This window comes from Eretmochelys imbricata, chromosome 13 (genome assembly GCF_965152235.1).
Source record: "Eretmochelys imbricata isolate rEreImb1 chromosome 13, rEreImb1.hap1, whole genome shotgun sequence".
Taxonomy (NCBI): Eukaryota; Metazoa; Chordata; order Testudines; family Cheloniidae; genus Eretmochelys; species Eretmochelys imbricata.
In genome coordinates this window covers 23,990,500-24,012,545 of record NC_135584.1, presented here as the reverse complement: position 1 = coordinate 24,012,545, position 22,046 = coordinate 23,990,500, and the positions used below count along the sequence as shown (strand labels likewise).

Genomic DNA, 22,046 nt, shown 5'->3' with positions numbered 1-22,046 from the left:
AGCTACCATAGCTGATACTATTAGGGTCCCTGGGCTGGAGCCTGGAGTAGAGGGTGGGCCTGGGCTTCCCCCCCACCTTTGCCCCCTGATTAATCACTGAGACTGGGAGACAACAGAGACTGTGCAGAAGGATAACTTCTCCTCATCTCCCTTGCTGGCTTATGATGAAAATGGCTCAGTAGACTGTGACCCTTGTCTCTAGAGAGAGAAGGGTTATGTGGAGGGTCACAGTGAGCCTCTGAGGCTAGCAAAATCCACCAGGAAACGCGGGACCCACGGAGGCAAGGACAGAGCTTTGTCACAGGGTCCTTGCGGTATTTCTAGCATTATTTACAAATCATAATATATAGAAAGACCTTTTCTACAACTACACTTTTACTAGTTATGGAAGGCCTGAAGCCCTGCTAACCTTGGCGAGGCAACGCTAAAGACCCAGCTTCCCAGTACATGATTCTACGTATGGTTACTCCAACTCTGCAAATACACCTGGAGGGGATACGGTAAGGTCAATAACCAGTGCCACTGTATCATCAATCTCTTCCCAAGGTTAACTTCAGAATGCAAATAGGTGAGGGTATTTGTAAAGAGTTCTAAGAAGTAGTATCTACAGCACAGCTGCCTTTTATTGAGCATACATCCAGAGCAGCCACATTATCAGACATGAATGACAGCTATGCACGTGGCTTGGGGCATGGAAAGAAAAAGCAGAGAGAAATGAGAAGAGGGAACCTTTTACCTGACAGGTGCTCCACGGGACTGAGCAGGCTTCAACATGACTGTGATGGTTGTGTCAGTTTCATTCAAGGGTGAGTCCGTGTCGTATTCAGGCATAGATGGTGCTGTGGCGGAACAGAGACCAAAGTGTAAATTATCCACTAGTTTTTGTTTTCAGGAGCTATGGCAAAAAACACAAATCACTCTCGGAGCCTGGGTAGCATTTTTCATCTGAGATGCTGAAATACTTTACAAGCATTAAGGATGGCATTTTCACAGCTATTTAAAAGATTTGGACACCCACTTCCCTTTAAAAAAACAATGGGAATTGGACTCAAAATCTCCTAGATGGCTTTGAAAATCTCTCTCTAATTAGTTAAGCCTCAGCACTCCTGTGAAAATGGCATAGTTTTATACATTTTCACATGGAGAGCCACACAGAGGTTAAGTGACTTGGCTTAAGGTCACATAGTGTGTCAACACCAGAGCTGAGATAGAAACCAGGAGTCCCAACTCCTATTCTCCAGCATTTATCACTTGATTACACCTCCTACACCTGAGATGCAACTTTCACTGTTTAGGCTTGAGCTAAGATGAGCCTTTGTGAGCTGTAAAATTGTGAGATAAATTTTGGACCAGGAGAAGATGCTTAGGGAGGTGAGGGAATTAGCCAGGTTCTTTGACACTCAGCTCCATAGTACTGTCACACACACACATACAAAACTACATAGTCTGTATTTGTGGTATTAAGTCTATCCCATTAATTCGCACTGGGGACATTTTCAGGAAAACAAGATATTGGCTTTCTTATGAGTTAGTTTTTCTGCTACTTATCTCTCCTTCTTACTTCCCCACTTGAAATCAGACCCTGTTTGGGACAACACCATTTTTTGCTGTGGAAGAAGTGTAGATACCACAAACAGCATTAGGTTTTCGGGTGGGGAACAAGCAGCAGCAGCAGATGAATCCCATAAGGCGCAAAGATCCAGGGTTCATGCAAGTGCCTCTAGCTAAAAAGAACATGGAGGGATTAAATGCAGAAAATATGTTCTATGAATAGCCTAGTTCCACTCAATGCTGCTATAACTCAGAAAAGTGACTTGGTAAAACTGCATTGTGGGAGGTCCTCCTATATTTCTCTACAGTGACCTCCAGGTCAAATCAGTGTGCTTACAAGGTGATGATGTCTCAAAAACTGAAAACTGTCAAGATCCTGGTTTCTATTAGTAGTTCTGCCACTGACTTATTTTGAGGCCTTGTGCAAGTCACTAACTTCCCTATTCCTTAGACTTTCTCCCATCTATAAAATGATGATGATTTTATGGGGGAAATGAATCTCTGAAATTTTTATATAAGAAACTCTATATTAAGGAAGCATTTAAATAAAAAGCTTGTTATAGAACAATTGCCTTAACTATGAAGTATTATTTGTATTTCAATATTTTCTAGAGATGCACAGCCTATTGTGCCAGATGCTTTACAGGCATAGTAAAAATCTGTGCTGGCCTCAGAGAGTTTACAATCATATTTTAAGACAATAAAAAATTGGTGAACAAAACACACACTGTGGAAGGACTGGGTAACAATAACAGGGAGTGTAATTCAGTGATCAGTATTTGCATTAGTTACCATGCATATGTATGGGACATACCAGTTTTCCCTTACACGTAAAATATGAAATAGCTCAGCAAATGTTGTTTTTTTGGCCACCACTGAATAGTAACATAATTACTACACAACTGCTTGGTGTTGACTACTTTAGGGACCATTGAAGTCAATAGGAGTTTTGTCACTGACTTCAGCAGGAGCAGAATTGGGCCCTTAATAGTTACCAAGAACCTTCTCCTCTGAAGCTCCTGCTGTCTTTAACAGCCTTCCTGGGCACACCTGCCTCGGACTCTCCATCTTTTCTCCAGTCCCATTTAGAAAAAAAATTACCTTTCTCCTTGTTCATACCTCTCCATTACTCTCTCCTTCTGATATTACTTAACTAGCTCTATTATCACTCTCTGTGAAGTGTTTTGAAGATATAAGATCACATTTTCAAAGGATTCTCTAAAACTAGGCACCCAGTGTAAATGTACACTCACAGCCAGTTGCTGGAAAAATGAATGATGTCATCTAACACATTATCTGCATCCACAAATCAGATATTTATTATTAGGTACTATTTTCACACCCCCATCAAATGTGGATGCTGGGGGGAGCCCACTTTTAAAATTTGCCCCACAGAGTTTGTATGGTGTTGAAATTATCGTCGTCATTATTGATATTGGATACAACTATAAATTCCCTTATTAAATCCAAAAGACAAATGGTATTTACACAGTTGCTCCAAACTTGCTTTAAAATGCCTAAGCACTCAACACACCCGTACAGTAATATGCAGTTATAGGCATTGATCAGGCACTTACAACAGGACGAGCCCTGGAATGCCCAAAGCCATGTTGCCTGGGTGCAGCTGGATAGGCAAGTAAGCAGCAAAGAACCCTTAAAGAGTCCACCCTTTTATAATTTATCTATTGGAACCTGTGTGACTATAGTCACTGCTTCTCGAATTCCTGTCTTTGCTGAAACTCGTTAGAACCACCTTTGATCACTGGGGCTTTTCTTCAAGGATTTCCGTCCTGTATTTACACAGACTTCAGATCATATATATTCTTCAGCCAAGCTAACTTAACCCTTTATGGACCTATCTTATCCTGCAGACAGAGATACTATGCCAAGTCATTTTTTCTTGCTTTATTAGTTTGCTCACTTTGGATCTACAAAGGACGAACCAAGGCCAGGCCTCTTCCCTTCTCCCCCAGTGCCATACCTGAAATCTTAGTTGCGATCCGTGTTGTGATGGGAGGTCCGAAGCCCTTCACTGTGCTGGCTTTGATGGTGAATGAATAGGTAGTCCCTGGATATAACCCTACAAAGAGGTGGTGAGTTTCATTCCTCAGTTTGAAGATCTTTCCCCTCTGGCTGGACAAGTCAGCACTGGGATCCAAGGACCCAACAGCCTTGTATGTAATCTGCAAATAAAGAACAGATAGAGTCATGGTGATTGTGTTGACATCAGGATTGTCAGGCAAAAAAACAGACGCAGTTTCATTATCTTCCGTGAATCGGTTTTTACTTGGACGCTGGAGATCCAAGCATGACGTTTCATCAAAGACTCACTTAATAGAGGGCCTGATTTTTCACTTCCATTACCAAGAGGCTCAGAGTGCGACATAAACTGATTTAAGAACAATTTTTTTAAAAAGAAATCTCTTAATTTCTTCAGCCAGATTAGTCGACCTCAGGAATTTTACTAATATTTCTAGTGTAATTCCCTCCCCTCCCCCTTCCCCCTGTGATGTGAAAGGACTCGTGGGCAAATTTCCCATCAAGTATTTTTCCTGCCAGCTGGTGGCCTGATCGAAAGCCAGTTAAAGGTAATGGGAGTCCTTCTATTGACTTCAGTTGGCTTTGGATCCAGTTCTAAAACAGAAAGAATTCCTGACCCAGAGAGAACATTCTTTTAAGAACATGAAATACCGTGAAGGCATTACACAAATTCCCCCCCTCCTTGCCTGTGTTTTTGAGACTGTTTCAGGCTGATTTTTTTACTGGCTTTGTCCTTGGTTTTCATGGTTTGTGTATGAGTGCTGTCCCTGATTTCCACTTCAGAGTGTTGGCAGCAAGGTATGGATCCAGACAGATATTCATGGATACATATATTGCTAGTGATAACGCATCTTTAGAGAAATACAAGCCCAAAGCACACCTTTGAAATTCTGTCTGAGTTCCATTATGCCTACCAGTGGCAACTCTGTGGATATACAGACATTGGAGGTAAAACTCATGACTTATTTACCAGCCGATTCCTTCCTTATGTTTCAAATTCAATCCAACAGTGGCTCAGTTTCAACTGAGCTGTCAATATAATATACTGTACTCTACTGCTCCCCTAACCTTTCCTGATATTACAAGATCCTCGCTTATTTGTAATGAAACACTATGAATAAATCAATGTATGTTAATATAGCAAGTCTTCAATTTTTTATAAAGGCCTTCATGAGAATCTAATTCCTGTCTTTGCCAGAATTAGAAATTAGGCTTTGAAAATTCTAAGTCCCTTGTACTATGACAGGAGGAAAATGTTGTATTCTGAAGAAAAAACAAATATATAATGTTAAAAAAAGGAGTATCTCATAACGGGCTGGAAAGCAGACAGGCTGATTCTTATCAGCACCACGCAGAAGCAGCAAACAACACCGTTATTTAGACAGAGGCAGATCACAAAAGGGAGAGCTGACACCCAAAGCCTAGGTTGGATTACAGGGAAGAAGAGTGAATTCCACCAGGGTCCATAATGATACAGAGCAGCAAGAACTGAGGAGAGTGACACCCACAAAAGCAGCTCTATTAAATCAGCTTGTCAGTATTTTCCATTTAAATTCACGATTTTCCCAAGGAGCTATACATTGCCATTTAATTTCTGGCTACTTACCAGCAGTTGGCTATACAGAGTCAGGTCTCAGGACAAAGGTCATTTAAAAGAAAACAAACACTGGGAGCAGAACACTTTATTCACCTTTGGGGGTGGTGCAGAGGGAACAATTGCAGCTGCCTTAACAAAACATTTTCAAAGAGGGAGAGGAAGAGAACGTTCGTTAAGTAAAACACTGTTAGGTTCTGAGGAAAAGATCATAGCCCTGGCTCTGCTACAGAAGTGGCAAATTTAAAAAATAAAATGTATTCATTCAGTGTTTAGTTTTGAGGCACAAGCAGGAGAGACTGTTAACCTCTTGGAACCTGCATGCTGTGTTTACACTAATAAAATGTAGAAACAGCATTTTTAGAATGGTCTTCAAGGGCTGAGTAGGAGTTCGGGGATCAGGAAATTGGGAATAGGATAAGGAAATTTCCAGCTCTAGGTCACTGAAAATCATGCCCATATGATGGCCAGCCAGTATCCTCTGTGAATTCAGTTAGTGGGCTCAGTACAGGTCTTAGCAGACTGCCTGAGTGCAACAATTCAATTCACACAGACCATCACATTTCCATCAGATGGTATTGACTTTTGATAACATTAGCAGGGAGACCACAGAGGAGAAGTGGAGGAATCTTGCACTACACCTGTCCTTCATCTGTGGATAAATAGAAGAGGCTACTCATCAATAATCCATCGATCTTCATTTTTTACAATTAACAAACAAAGAAAACAAAAAAGAAATCAGATACTTAAGGCAAATGAAACTCCAGCAATATTTTCAATAAAACATAAGTGATGGAGCTTTACAAGTCAGATTCTGCTCATTAGAGTCTGCACAGAAGACTTCCATGGGGGGCACACAAACGACAGAGGAACTCAACTTGTGAAGCCTGGAACCTGATTCAGAGTTGAATCCAAGATTCACCGCAGTTTTGGTAGGGAGTAAGCAGCATTCAAGAGGGAGGGCCTGTTTCAGATTCAGGGTTGCAGTTTAGGCAAATTAGAAAGGGAAGCCCTACAAACAAAAGTTTTGATCCAGATCAGAATCTGATGTTTCCCAGAGGTGTGGGCTTTCTGGGGTGGGGTGGGGAAAGGGGATTATTTTTGGTATTACTGTAGGACCCAAAGGACCTAAAGGATAAAGGTCACACTGTACAAAGCACTGTACAAACATACAGAAGAACCAATCCCTGCCCAACAAACTGAAGACAGAGAGGGAGTACAGGGTAATAGTAATGCATATATGTTTCTGCACAGGTGAGCTGTGGGCACAATTTATAGGTAGCATTATTTTAATGTTAAATAAATATAATAGCATCAGTAGATATGGCTCGACATCTGCCTACCTATTGTCAGTTGGTTTAGGTTTAAACCCTTTTCTGCTGTCTACACTAAAAACCTTGAACTATGGGAGTGGGTTAGGAATGCATATAGGGCAGCAAACTGAGAACCAGAGGGCCCAGTTTCTACTCACAGTTCTGCCACAGACTTATTGTGGGACCCTGGGCAAGTCACTTCTCTCTAGACCTCAATTTTGTCATCTGTAAAATGGGAGTTATGATATCCACACCTTTTAAAATGTTTGAGATTGATGGATGAATAGGATTATTTCATGGCTAAATATTGATATTTAATCAGCAAACTCAACGGTGAACAGTGAGGCAAATGTAACACTGAAAACAAGACTCTGTTTGATTTGAATGAGACACAACTCCTCTCCCAGCTCAGGCAGATCAGCAACGTTTTCATTCCTTGGAAATGTGACTTCTGCCTTTTAAAGTAAGTGACAGAATGCTAGCACTAAGGCAGAGCCCGACATAATGCTGGAAGGCACTGCACAACACCTTCCCACATGGCTCTCCTACTGCACCTCAAATCTGCAACTGGAGTCTCAGCTCTCTACAGTGCTGTGCCAAAGCAGCTTCCATCTTGCCTGTAGTTTCTGTTCCAGTCCTGGTCTACACTGCTCTGCCAGCATACCTCACTCCTGACCAGCAGCCTACCCTTCTACTCCAGTACTAGGCTATCCACATACAACTCAGAAGCATACCTTATTGATGACATGCAGCTTCCTGCGATTGCAGTCATGGGTGTTTCCTGATCGGAGACTTCGAAGTGTGTGACTTCAAATGGGTTCATGTTGCAAACAGAAGATAGTCTATAATGTCATCTTACTTTTCTATAGAGCGTTTCATGCAAACAACCCCAAATCTCTTTACAAACTGTACAAGCCGCTTAGAATCTACATGAACCCATTACTGAATGCAGACCACCAAAATGACTTCATTTCTGGGCAAAGCTTCATAATGTGAAAGGCTCCTGCAGTGACTGACTACATCCTCACATCCCTTTCTCCTTAGGATTCCCCTTCACAGGTAGGAAGGGAACAACACATGTTTATTTCCATGCTGAATCTAGACTGTTTGCAATGCCACTGATGTACCAGAAGCTGGGTTACTGGATTTTAGACCATGCCAAATCAGGTTGACAAAAGAGACAGCACTTGTGTGCAATTTGGAAGTGCCGAACTGGGAATAATCACATGGAATCAAGAAATAGAAAAATGTAGTCTGAATAAGAAAACTGCCTAACAGTGTGACCAGTTAGATCAGTGGTCCCTAAACTGTGGAGCATGCCCCCCAGTGGTGGGTGGGGGTTGCAGAGGAATGTTTGGGAGAGCATATGGCAGGGCCCAGGTCAGCCCCCATGGGGGGGCAGGGAGTGGGGAGGAGAGAAGAGGGAGCCCAACCCAGCCCAGCTCTGGCCCCAGCTACAGCTCCCATCCAGCCCCTCCTTCACCCCAAGCCCAGCTCTACCCTCATTCCCTCTCCACTCACAAGTCAGCTCCACCTCTAACCCCAGCTCCTCCTCCATCCCCAGTTCAGCCTCCAGATCTACCTTCTGCCCAAGCTACTCTGCTGAACCAACTGTGCAGTAATGGAGATGGGGGGGAGGGAGAGGGGAGAACGCAACAGGAAAAGTCTGGGCACCATTGAGTTAGACTATGGAGTAGTTTCTTAAGGGAAGTGGGGGTTGCTCCGCCCATGAATCATTTACAGACAAACTGACACATGACTGGAGATCACACTATAGGTAACAACCCTGCGCTGGTCCAGGGATGGACTGGATAGCTCTGTCCAATCTCTAATAACTGTGGGGTCAAATCCATCTCCTCTCATTCCTCTGCAAACAAGGAAAGGATCAGAAGCAGCAGAACAAGTGTCATCTTACTCTACCTACAGCACGTGTAGGGAGAGGCTACTACATAGGGAATCTTTGCGGGGCTCCGCACCCTCTGCACACCCGAAAGCTGTGATTTCGAGAAGTTCTTTCCTCACCTCAACAAGAGAACATTTGGGGTTGTGGTGGCAGCCCTAGGCTGTGGAGTGACTCTGCTGCCACTTGTGGTCTTGGGTGAAGAATTCCATGGCCCTGACTGCTGTGGTTCTAACCACAGTTCTCATCAATTCAGCTGAAACACAGTATAGCCAAGGGCAACATACAAAGGAAACCTAAGTAATTCTTGGGTTCCCTTTCACTGAGCTAATAATTACGTTTATATGTTGAACCAACCCTAATAGTTTAGAAGTGTATCAATGAGAAGGTAATAAATCAGATGGAATAAGAGAAGACACACAGATAAGTAACAGTCATGTTCCCACCACAATATGAGGAATGGAATACTGAATCAGGTACTCAACTGACTGGCCAAAAATTATTTATTCTGGGTGTGTGCTGAGGAGTGTCAAGGCTCTGTTGAATTTAGCGTAGGTCTACACTGTGCACAATGTATGTGACCAAAGAACATCCCAATGCCAGAGGGCAAGTGGCTCCATGATATCTGGTAGAGAGTTTCAGATAAACTATATTTGATATGTGTCATGTAAGGTAAGCCTTGGAAAAATAACACCACACTGATCATTAATATTCTTGCAGGACACATGTTTAATAAACACCCAAGGGACCATACAAATATGAAGGAAATATTGGGCTAAAATGTGTTTACCAGACAAGTCTGGGGAGTGGGTAAGTTGACACCTCCAGCCAGGTGTAATCATTCAATTGGCCATCTCATGTCAAGTGGCCATTCATTCCCATCAGAGACGACAGAAAGAGATCAATTTACAGTATAGCAAACACCAGCAGGGAAGAAACCACCATGGAACATCCTTCACCACCAGACTCCATGTCCCGTTCTTCACACTTGAATGAACTTTATTTTATTTGGGGAAGGACGGGGTGGGAATGTTTGGAGGAATCTATTTCAAAGGCTCACTGCACTATAAAGAGAGGGGCAAAGAACCCCACTTAAGATGACAAAGAAACCGAGCCTTTGTCTTTTGGGAGAGACTTTAACCAGAGGGGTGGTCAGCCATCCTGCTGGAAGAAGTGTGTGGTAAGAATCTTACCCAACACTTAGACAATAGCTTATTAAAGTCTTAGCATTACAAGGCATTTGCACTTTTATTCCACTTAGCACACACAACTTTTGTGAAGATTAGTTAAAGTCTGCACCATCCTTCTAACACTAAGTGCTACAAAACCAGCTAGTATTATTATTCCTAGCTTTAAAACATAACATGCTGACTTATGATGGAACATTTGATGCTTTCTTGCAATTCGACTTCACCATCAGTGATCCCATGAGTGGTGTGCTTTCTTTATATATCTGTAGGCTTTCAATTAAAGTTCAAGGTTTTCGTCTGTATAGTACAATCAAATTCGATACTATTGTGCGTTATTCCTTATAATCCATCTCCCCATTGCCTTAGAACCTTAGTGCTATCCCTTTGAACCAGGAAGTAGCTCCCTGTACATGTACACTTCTATTTATCTAAACAAACAAATCAATTTTATCACATACCAATCTTAGAACACACACTGTGTATGTCTAGACTGCAATGCAAGCCCAGGGTTCAAACCCCCACCTGTCTATACACAAATCTTAGTAACCTGGGGCTCAGATCCAGGAACCCCCAGGGATGGAAGGTACAAGCCAGAGTTAAGCCATGACCCAAGGTGTGCCACTGCACTCCATAATGTTTTATGGAAATATGCTAATGAGTGTGAATATGATGTAACTGGAATATGCTTTATGCAAAAGGTCTCTTGTAATGTATCATTACAAAGCTTATGACCTACTGAGTGCGTTCATCCCATTTGTTTGCATGCATTATGTCTATGGCCGGAGACAGGAGAATAAGGTACAAACTTGTATTACTGATGTAAACATATTAAGTGGAAGCCATTAACGGTGCTTCAGAATCAGTGACCTGTAAAATGGCTCTGTTTACTTGCAAACCTTCCTGGGTATGTGCAGGCCAGCCCTGGAAGAATGGAGGCTGGGGTCTCACAGGACATGTGAACATGTCACCTGATACTGGAATCCATCTTAAACGTGATGCTTTTCCATTTAGAAGGAGGGGTGGGGACCCAGAGAGACAAAAGATTCCCGTCTTGTGCCAAAGCTATACAAGGAGGTGGAACAGACAAAGGGGCTGCCAGTCATGAGAACACCCCTGCTTTCCACCTAAGATGTCTGCTGGAACTAACAAGGACTGTAACAGGGAAAGGATTGGGCCCAGACTAGGAAGAAATCTAGTCTGTGAAAGAAGCTTATTGGAACATCTCTGAGGGTGAGATTTACCTATATTCAGTTTCTTAAATGTATTAGGCTTAGACTTGCGTGTTTTATTCTATTTTGCTTGGCAACTTATTTTGTTCTGTCTGTTATTACATGAAACCACTTAAATCCTACTTTTTATACTTAATAAAATCACTTTTGTTTATTAGTAAACCCAGAGTAAGTGATTAATAACTGGGGGAGCAAACAGTTGTGCATATCTCTCTATCAGTGTTATACAGGGCGGAAAATTTATGAGTTTACCCTGTATAAGATTTATACAGAGTAAAACAGATTTATTTGGGGTTTGGATCCCACTGGGAGCTGGGTGTCTGGGTGCTGGAGATAGGTAACCTGCTGAGCAGTTTTTGGTTAAAATCTGCAGCTTTGGGGGAATGGACCAGACCTGGGTCTGTGTTGCAGCAGGCTAGCATGTCTGGCCCAACAAGGCAGGGTTCTGAATTCCAGGCTGGCAGGGAAAATGGGCTTAGAGATAATTTCATCACATCAGGTGACAGTCCCAAGGGGGTCTCTGTGACAGAACCCGTCACACAAGGTTCAAGCCCTATTGGTCTGAAGCGCAGACACAGCCCCACTAGATTCGTGCTCTGGTTGTATGCCAAAAGAATTTCACAAGCCAGCTTTCTTTGTCCTCTGTACAGTCAGGATTGGTGAACAGTTAACTTCCCCCCACGCTGAACCACGAACAAAGGGATAGAGTGGCCACATTTTGGAAGGGCACCAGGAAGTCTTTAATATGGGTGGTTGGACTTGGGCCCACATCATGCAGCATAGATGCTGGAGCCCCAGGTTGGGACCCAGGGTTCAACAATTCCTAACCTGGGGTTGCAAATGAGTGTAGATACTCAAACCCTAGGTTAAGAAACCAAGGATCTGCTAACCCTGTGCTTACATTGCAGTGCAGACATACCAACTGAGACATAGCATGCAAGGGGTTAACATTCACTCTTTCACAATGGTAGTTGTGAAATGAGTTTCACAGACTCAGCAAGATATATCACAGCAGATCATGGGTGGCACAAATTACTTGCATTGGAAATAATGGTTGGTATCAACATGCAATATACACGAAGTGGCTGTTGCAATATCTAGATGATCATAGTGGTGCCTTTTGCCCTTAAAATCTAGTAATCAAAATAATTTGAGAGTCTTGGACTTGTACTTGTTTGTACTGTATAAATAAATAACAATAATATATTTAATAAATAATCTGGTTCAAATCAACAGTGTTGATTAATATATTTGACCATAACATGCTAAGGTAAACTTAAACAAAATGCATTTCTAACCTGTATGTAAAAATGAGAGTAGTTTACCTGAAAACCAAAACACAGCAAACTCTTTCAAACAAGCTCTACAAAAACTATCATAAAAATTTACCTGCCCAGTCACAAATTCTACTCACCTATCCTTTACTAAAAATTACCAGTGCTATATTTCAACTCCTTTGTTAAACAACATTAAACAAACCCAGAAAACAGAATTTTACAAGGCACATATTCTCTCAAAACATATTAAATATCAAATATTAGGATCTAAAACTCCCACCCCCAAAGTGCAGTTTCTGAACACAGAAATGCAAACCAGATAGCAGAGCTGTTAAATATCATTGCTTTAAATGAAACATTGCTTTGTAGATCCATAGTACAATTTTAAAATCGTTCTGTTGTTTAACTGTCACCCAGTGTAACAAATTCTGAGAAGCTGTAGCACATCTGAACCATGTAAATCCATTGATTATGCCCCATGTCTCCTGAAAGTTTTATGTGCATCTTTTTTTTAAATACAGCCCAGCCAACCATCCTGTTCCCCACTAAAACAACAGACTCCTTGACTTCTGAGAACACCTCTGAGCTGAAAGTAAGGAGCAAATTTTTTTTAATGCCCCAAGACTGACATTATCTTGTGATATGGACAATTGAGGGGTTGGGACTAGGGAGACTACTATTCATGACCTTGACAGGATCTGAACTCAAATCTCCAGGGACTGCCTTTCACTTTACTGCGTTGTGGGGGAAATAAACCAATTCCTGACTTGTAGCTGTTTTTGAAAACACTCCTCTCATGTGTACCGAGAGTCAAGACACTAGAAACAGGACTAGTTTATACATTGTTTTTTTTTTCATAACATTGTATGTGCAGAGTCACTGGTGGAATAGTTGTGGTGATGGACTCCCTATAAAAGGGGCATAGGGTATAAGGATCCCCTGATGACTGTCATGGGTGTCAGTTCTTTCACTCTCATACACTGCTAGCATCAGACAGGAAGAAGGCAACCTTTTAATTCAGATGGAACAGTTTGTTAGCTCACACATTCACATACTGGACTCACCTCCACAGGTCCCCCCCCCCGGAAATCGGATACCTCCAACACACATAGAAACTGACACACCTGCAGGTAGCCTGCCATTAGCTGATGGAAGCATGAAGCATGAAGATGAGACGAAGGAAATCACTAATGACATCATATGAAGAGTACAACCTTCATGAGGGGGGGCAGGTAATCCAAAGCTTTTTGATATGTGCTGGGTAACTTGCCGTACACAACTCATCCCAAAAGGATGTGCACGGAACACCTGCTCTATTTTCAGTTTGCATTGTGTGAACACATGGCAGCAGTTTGCTGAGAACTGCGGGCACAGAATTCTCGGGGGGTATCCCAGAATACTTTGCTTTGTTGTGTGCAGGCTCTGACTTGTGTCTCGGCTGGAGAGTGCTATAATTGTGTAGAATCTTGTCCAGTTTATCAAAATATAGACAGGTCACACGTCCTCAGCCAGATTGTCTTCTTTTGTCCCTTATTTCAATGTACTTTCCCCTGAGCTGCTTGCTCTTTATTGGGCATTGGTCGGCGTCCCAGTCATGATACCTTGCAGATATCTGCTTTGCAATGTTCACAAAGAGGTCTTTATTTCAGTGGCTGGCCACAGAAGCTTCCTGAACCAATGCTTCTCTCTATATAGCGATGAGATCCAGGGTTTCAGCACTCCTCCAAGCATCTATGCAAAACATGTTATGGGGTTGTGCTTGTATTTCAAGAATGCCAATACACTGGGATCCAGAAGCAAATAGACAAAATCTGGCTCCGTGCCAGCTTTTAAAGCAGAAGGGTCATCCTGGGAACTCAACACCAGAGCTGAGAGGGCCCACAGGTAAACAGACAGGCCAGCAACAGGTCAAGCTGCAAGGACTGTGGGATAGCAATTGGAAGCATGCAAAAAGGGGTGTGCAGCAATTGTGTCCACATAAACAATAGATCAAACTAATTCAATTCCGAGCATATGTAGTCCACTTTGGAAGAGGATTCCAGAGTTCATAATTAACATGGAGTTGGCAGACAGTGATGGATTGTGTCGTGTGTATGCAAGTGTTTTCAAATTCTGATCCAGTTTAAAACCACAGTGTAGACAAGCCCAAAGTGAACTGCACATCAGTGATAGCTTTTCTCTCTCTCATTCTCTTTTTTTTAAAATAAAGGTGTCTCTCAGTATGAGACCCTGCTGACCAGAGAACTGCATGTTGCTGCTGCTTCTAACTGCAGGTGCAATTCTCTCCCTATTGGAATCAACTCTATCTAGCCAGAAGGATAACTGGCGACCTTAGCTATATGAACTATGAAGGCGCAGGGCCCTCCAGGGGCCCAGCACCAACACACCTATACTCTGTCAGGCAGAGCACTCCCCTCACTTCCAAGCTTGTGGTCGCACCTGACTCGTATCCACAGACTACAACCATCAATAATTTCCCCAAGCCCTTTCCTACGCTACATGCCTCAGTGCCTCTCCATGGCTTCTCACTCCATGCAATGGGGTCAGAGTCCACAAAGTTTTAGAAGCAGGTGAGCAGGAAGGTTTTCACAGCCTAAGCCTGGGTTCATGTAGGTAGGAGACTCTTTAGGGTACATATGTCATAGGCATGTAGATTTGGGGAGCTGGATATCAGTGGTAGAAAACTGCATGGATCCTCATGTGCTATGTTGCACTGGAACTGCAAAACTAACCCAGTCCTCTACATAGGACAACCTGTACCTTGCCAACTCACCTAAGTTCTGCAGAACTTCTTAACTGAGAAGACCTTAGGCAACAATAAGGCGACTAATTTTTAATCTTGCTTCACATATTCCACTCCATGCTGTAATAAATCCTATAAAACAATCCCTACGTGACATCCTCCCAAATATAAATTAATAAAAATAAATTGAGTTTTGGAAGCCTCAGAGAAAAATCCTTGAACTTGAAGGTGACAAAATATAGTTCCTTTGTTTTGCATGAAGTTGGACGTGTCACTGCATTGGGAATGCAGCATTTCCTGGGCAGACTCTAACGTGTGGCTCTAATGTAAGTGACTCTTCTACAGCTGAGTGAAACTCTGTGGCATCACTTTTGTGGGGAATTTCCTGTGAATTCAGTTTGTCTGATCATCCCCCCTCAACCCAAGCTTCAGGTTCCAATGAACCTATAAACTCAAGTGTGGGAGGCGGGCAAAACTTCAGAGCTTCACCTAGTTTCCCAGTGAAACCAGATGAATCCATATATTTTGCCATAGAGTTAACACTGACATATGAACCAGGCTGGGTCCCCTCACAAGCCTCAAGAACCTTAGCAACACTTTTGGAGAACCTGAGATGAGTTTGCAACACTGAAAAGCATTCCTAAGAACAAAATGAACTTCAGGTTTCATGGCAAACCACGCAAAAGCACTAGTTATTTCCCAAAGGACTGCCTTCCCTTTCCTCTTACAGGCTGGACCCTCAGCACAGTGGATAGCAGCAGGCTTGGGAGGGGTGCTATCACAAGATGCTAGATAAAACTGAACACACCCCAGGAGATTTAGATCAAAATCCACAGGTATCCACACCCCAAAGACCACCACCACAATTAACATTAGCTGGTCCCTAGCTGATCTCAGGAGAATGGACTAGGCCCTGGAGTCTGACTTACCCTTCCTTCCCTAGTGATACCCCCCTAAAGGCCAGGATCGAAGCACATTAACACAGTAGAATGAGGAAAATTTACTCAGCAATGCCTGTGCACTACCTATTGTCCAGATTAAAAGAGAAAGCTTCTGTTTCCAACACCCTTCATCAGTCTGACATTTAATTAAGAAATGAAAACCCACCCACATCTACTAGACAGATTCTCACTCATGGCTTTTCTCCAAACTTCACTTTCTTGGTGAAACACCAGGGCACAGACGATTAAACTCTTTGGAGGAGATTAAAGTAATACAGAGAGGAAAATCAAGTAGATTTAGGCATACAAAGTAATGTAATTGCCATCTGCAACTCAACAGTAAAGAACGATTACAAACTAATGAGACAGATCCACAACTTTTATATACTGATTTGTTGTATGAATTTTACATCTTTTGGCTATAAATTCCACATCTCGTCTTGGCAAAGTAATAGTTTCAGCAGATAATTATAGCTCTCCTCCTCACTTTCTATCGAGTACACGCTCATGCAAACACACTTCATACATATTGTATTTTGACACCACTTTGCTATAGGTGTCATTTTCTTTGTTGGGCTCTCACCTCTTCCTATATATAACTTCTGCCCCTGTGCTCCCCGTAGCATCACTCTCTTCACCATAACACCACCTCCTAACATTTAACACTCATGGCTAGTATCATAATGAGTGAAGTGTACCCACTGAGGGAGGGAGGTGATTATAAATAACCAATAAGTTATCAAAAGGGTATGGGTGTGGACGACACATCAGATTTAACAAACATCAAGTTCCTGTCACCATAGGTATCATTCCTGGAATGGTAGGGGTAAGGCTCAGCCCTATTTTCTTCTAAGGCAGACAAATATCGAGTGCTGGTCTACATGAACAATTAGTCCACAGCAAGGTGGGGTGTGAATCTACCCCACTCTAGCCTGCCATGCCCTAACTGTTCATGTACACCCTCCTGACATGCATCAACAGTTATTTGTGGTCTTTGATCTAGTCCATGGATGTCACATGGGCAGCTGCTGTTTGCTGATTGGGCCGTGGGTTCAGAACCACTGATCTAGTGCCATTTCAAAAAGGACTGGCTCAAAGCGCATTAACAAACTGATAACGAGTGTCAGCAGGATGAACTTGGACAGTTAGTCCCTGGAAGGCTAGTGCAGGGTAGACTCACACCCCAGCTTGCCATGCACTCAATGTTCATGTAGACAAGCCCTTATTTCCTTTACCTCCATTCATAGAGTTATATTCTGACCTCTTTTACATGGGTTCACAGCATGGGAAGAAGTGGAAGAGAGCCCTTCCCCCTCCTCTTGTGCTCTGTGAGAAATGCTAGTCACTCCAAAAGGGCTGAAGCAGAGACACCCCACCCTTTCCCTGCAAAAGCAGGGGGCTGACACATAGACTGTGTCTCTTTAAAGTGGGCAGAGGCCTCCTGCCTCCATTCCCCCATAGTCCCTGGACACATTCTGCTTAGAGCCGATCATAGTAGGCAGCCTCACTTCAGCTATTGCCCCTAGGCAGGTGTCCCTCTAGACGTCCCATGATACAGCAGTGGCTGGTAAAACCACAGTCCATCCAGTCCATAGTGCATAGTTTATACAATGGATTAAAATATCAGCCCATGTTGCCAGAGTTCCCCTTACTTGTACTGAAACAGGCTGTCATACAAAATGGTCAGGTGAGGCAATCCCCATGTCCCACTCATAGCCTCTAAGAGACAATCCCCGAGAGTGACAAATGTTGAGTCAGAAAAAAAACATCTCATTCCTAGAGGGATCCCAGTGAACTTTACAAACTGGTTTAAAAATGACATAGGAATTCCTCTACCCATCACTGAAATGCAGACCCCTCATGAGGCAGAAAGTGGAATTTGTTTAACAGCACAACTCTGCAAGGTACTGAGCACCTTCATCACCACTCAGTACCTCACAGAATCAAGCCCAGCACAGTACAGCAAGATCACACAGCAGATTTGTTCAGAAGCGGTATATCACATACAAGTTACAACTACAATGGATTTTTCAAAAGGAAGAACACAACTATCCCTCATTAGAATTTGGCCAGGTCACAGGTTAATCCCTTATTTTTCCCCAAAAAGTGCTATGGAGATCTTTAATGAACACAAATTGTGTGGAGTTTGGTCATACCTCATCTGATTAAATGTATCACAACTCCCCCTGCTAGCAATAAATATAATCTGCAGGAGACCCCAACTAAACAAAGCATTTAAGCATACGTCCATTGTTATCCAGAAAAGCATTTAAACATATCTATTTAAGCCTCATTGAAGCCAAGAGATTTTAAGCTCATGATTAAGTACTTTGCTCAACAGGGACAGATGACTGAATCAGGGCCATATAGCATCTTTCATCCGTAGACAAAGGACTTTGCTGAGGTTGATAAACACCACTATCTCCATTTTGCATGTGTGGAAACTGATGTAAAAAGCCAACCTTCATCCAAAATTCACACAGCAAGTCCATGGTAGAGCTAGAAATAGAGCCCAGTTTTCCTGACTCAGTCTGGAACTCCATCCTTTGGACCATATACTGCCTGCCATGCTGATGTCTGTTATCCCAAACCTCATTTTCACATTAACCTTTTGTCCTGCTCTAATTTCTTTCAGATCAATGAGATTTCCCTTTCCAGACGCACAGGCTGAAAATGAAACACTGGCATCTCTAGCATCCATGACTGAAATATGCAAGATTAGGCATATTTTGCTAATCGTCAAGAAATCTGACTGGCTGAACATATACACATGCTTCATGTACAATTATGTTCTGATGCTGACTGAGTTTGTCCCAGGATGATGGAGTGGTCAAGTGCATAAAAGTGATCATTTCCTGGCACTGTCTGCTCAAAAACAATAACTCTGTTTGCTGTTTGTACAGCTGTCTCTCAAGTTATACCATCAAGCTGTTCCATATTTGGGTTCTCCTTGCCGTAAAAAAGATTGAAAAGAAGCTGTTCAGAGCAAGTGAAGGATTGAAATAGACTATGTAATTTCCCAACCCCATTTTCCAATTTAAAAAAAATGTATACCCACGTACTTCCCATCTAAGGGTAATTCCCTGAAATATAGGCTTGCTGGTTGCAAAGGGTTTGAAAACTGCTGCAAGCCAATCCATTCAAATTCAGCTTTAAGTTAGAGAAGGGAAGACAAAGAAAACAAAACAAAACCCACAAATGCACCCTTGTCATAAATAGGAGGACAAGAACTTTCTTCTCATGCCACAGTAAAAATCCCTATTTTATTGTTCTATGAATAGCAATACATCCTCCCAACCTGCCTCTCCCAGCAAGCAAGCCAGGTTTGTTTCTGCTCAACTCTAGCAGAGAAATGGTCAGCCTTGGCAACTAGATAATGTGGAGTGAAGAAAATAAATCTTTATATGTAAATTTTTGGGACTTAGTGGTTAATAGCTGTCTCACATATTGGTATTTATAGCAAGATGGAACACATTTTCCTGAGTAGTTACATGAAGGGAGACAAGGCTGTAGCCATGAATATTATTTAGCTGTTCACATGGTTTTAATTCGAATAAGAATACTCCTGCTGGCCCCGTCTTGGTACAACAGCTTCACTGTAGGAGAAACTAGGAGGGGGGAAAAACACTTTATATCAGCCATGCAAAACCGTCATGAAAATATATAGGCCCCGGCTCATCCAGGCAGTCTGTGCTCCCTCATAAACTAGTGGAGAACTCAGCAGAAACTGGAGACCAACGCATAGGTCAGGGGACCCATGGCACCACAACCAGTCAGTTGGTTATGCTGACTGGAAAGGGGAACTCCTAGAAGCTTGAGAAAAGGATAGTCTGTGTGGATTATCTGAAATCCACGACAGTGGAGCTAGGAGTCCCTGCTGGGGTGCCCCGGAAAACCGGAAGTGACACCCCTTTTAAGGATGTTTAAGAAACAATTTGTAACTGTCAGAGTGGATACCTACAGGAGCTGCCAATCAACTGAGCAAAGGAAACATAGTAAACTGGGTGTAGGTGTACCACAGGGACAATCCCTAGGCAGGCCTGTAACACACTTCCAATTTCCCCAGCCATTAGCAGGTTGACTAGATACTCTGGAAAAACAGGAATCCCACTCTGAGAGCCATTCCAGCTTCCCCGTCTTATTAAACAAAACTTTTCCCCCACAAACCTGGTTCGGAGCTGTGCTGCTGTGGAAGGGGATGTGCCAACAACTCTTTACCCTACCCAAACTGTCCCTGACTCTCTGTCTAAACCTTCTCCACATACTCTCACATCCTCCAAGCCCTGAGATGTGTGGTCTGGTTTTTCAGTTGAAAATCTGTTCACCCAACTCCCCTCAGACCCTAACCCCAGGACAACCTCTCACCCTCTGCTACGAGACTGCTGTTTTCTCCTCAGTCAAGGGCATACTTTTTCCACTTAGTCTTCCCCCTTCTACACTAATATAATAGAAATATTTCAGCAGAAAGAAATGATTTTTGTGCATCATATTTCAGAGACCCTCTTTTAAAAGTGGTGTTTTTCTCCAGAAGGCTTTCATCCCAACTCATAGACTATTTATGATTGTTACAGAAAGGCCAACAACTGACCAAGAACATCAGGCCTGGCCAGCTGGCTTGTAAAAGTTACGCCAGTCACACACACTGTATGGGTCTTTGTCTTCAGGGAGTGTATCAGCACAATACTGGGGCGTCTCCCAGAAGCAACGTGTAACTGCTCCACCGCACAGCTGTAGAAAATGGACAAAGACTACCGCATTCTGGGCACATGCAGCTAAAGCAGCAAGTGCAAGAACTATGTCTGGCTTCCTTTAGGGTGGGGACAATGGGAAACAAAGAACAATAGCATAGCTGAGACGCTGAAGAGAAGGAAAGAGCTGCCTGAATACAAGAGACAAATTAGAAGGGGTCGAAATCTATGAACTTTGGGGAGGTCTATAAGATGATGTGCCATGGCTCAGTAGTAAAGATGAACTAGATAGAAATAATCATAGCAGAAATATTATTTGATAAGATAGTGGTTATCAAGAGGAAGTGTGACTGGCTGATGAAAGTTAGAATAGCACTGAACAGAGACTAAATATTTACTATTATATGTGGATAGACACCAGAGGCTGGCTGTAAGATAGAGAAGAAAGAGGAATTTCAGATAGCCATAGACAAAGTGATACGTGAAGTATCACAAGCTGAGTACTGATTATCAGAGCAGATCTCACTAGACATGTTGGATAACATAGTAAGGGCTTTGACAATTGTCATGGAGGATGAAGCTTTGGAACCAGAAATGAAGCTGGTAAGGATACCTTCGAGTTAGATAGAGCCTGTGTCCTGATTGTTGACGGTTCATACTTTGGAAAGAGGGGGAGCATTTAATTACATACAACAGCAGTGCCAACAGGTCCCAGACTGACTACTACCTAACATGACGAAATCTAAAAAAACATAAGAGACAGTAAAGTGATTCCGGGAGAGCAGACTGCAGAGAAACTCAGATTGCTAGTAATGGACTTGTGTGAAAAGATTAGTAGAGGAACAAAGGATAAAGTGAAGGAGGTTGGCAGATAGGGACATTATTCTGAGATTTAAGGGTGAGGTTCTGTGGAGGTCGGACAATGACAAAACCAACCATGATGACACCACCAATGAGGCTTGGGGGAAAATAGCCAAACATGTTACAGAAAGCACAAGAGCTGCCTTTGGCGAAATGAAAGGAGGAAAATTCCATGGCAAGAAGTCATGGTGGTGGTCCAACAATAAAAGAGAATGAAGAGGAAATGCTTAAACAATGGCAGAAAGTCAGAATGGTGGAAAGTTATGAGGAGTACAAGCTGGTAAAGAAAAAGGCAAAAAGAACAGTTGTGGAAGCCAAGTGTCAGGCACTTGAAGTCTTATGTGCAGAATTATTTATGAAGGAAGAGGAAAAAAGAAATACACAGATTAGCCAAGATCAGGCAAAGAAGCACTGAGGACTTGGGTCAGAAATGAAAATGGAGAGTATTTGTGGAAGGTGGATAAATCATTAAGAGATGCCAGTGTTCTTTTAAAAAACTGCTCAATGAAGAAAATCCTGGGAAACCACTGAGAGTAGTATGTTCAAGCAACAACACCAAAAGACCTATCCCCATGGTGGAGACTCAGACAGCATTAGAGATGATGAAAAATGGGAAGGCAGTAGAACCCTATTGGTGTTCCAACTGAGGGACTGATGATGATGACAAACTTCTTCGAATTAATCCTCTGAATTGGAAAAATGACTGACTTGAATGATCT

General features: G+C 42.6%; 1 protein-coding gene across 1 annotated transcript in view; it reads right to left on the bottom strand.

The window, feature by feature from the left end:
* The window catches only part of PTPRT (protein tyrosine phosphatase receptor type T), a 725,977-nt gene that overhangs the window by 158,526 nt on the left and 545,405 nt on the right, over positions 1-22,046 (bottom strand). Inside the window, exons 10-11 of the mRNA XM_077831843.1 lie at positions 3,533-3,734; positions 737-839 (exon numbers count right to left, since the gene is read on the bottom strand). Of these exons, the coding sequence (XP_077687969.1) occupies positions 737-839; positions 3,533-3,734 (305 nt within the window). The remainder of the gene's footprint in view (positions 1-736; positions 840-3,532; positions 3,735-22,046) is intronic.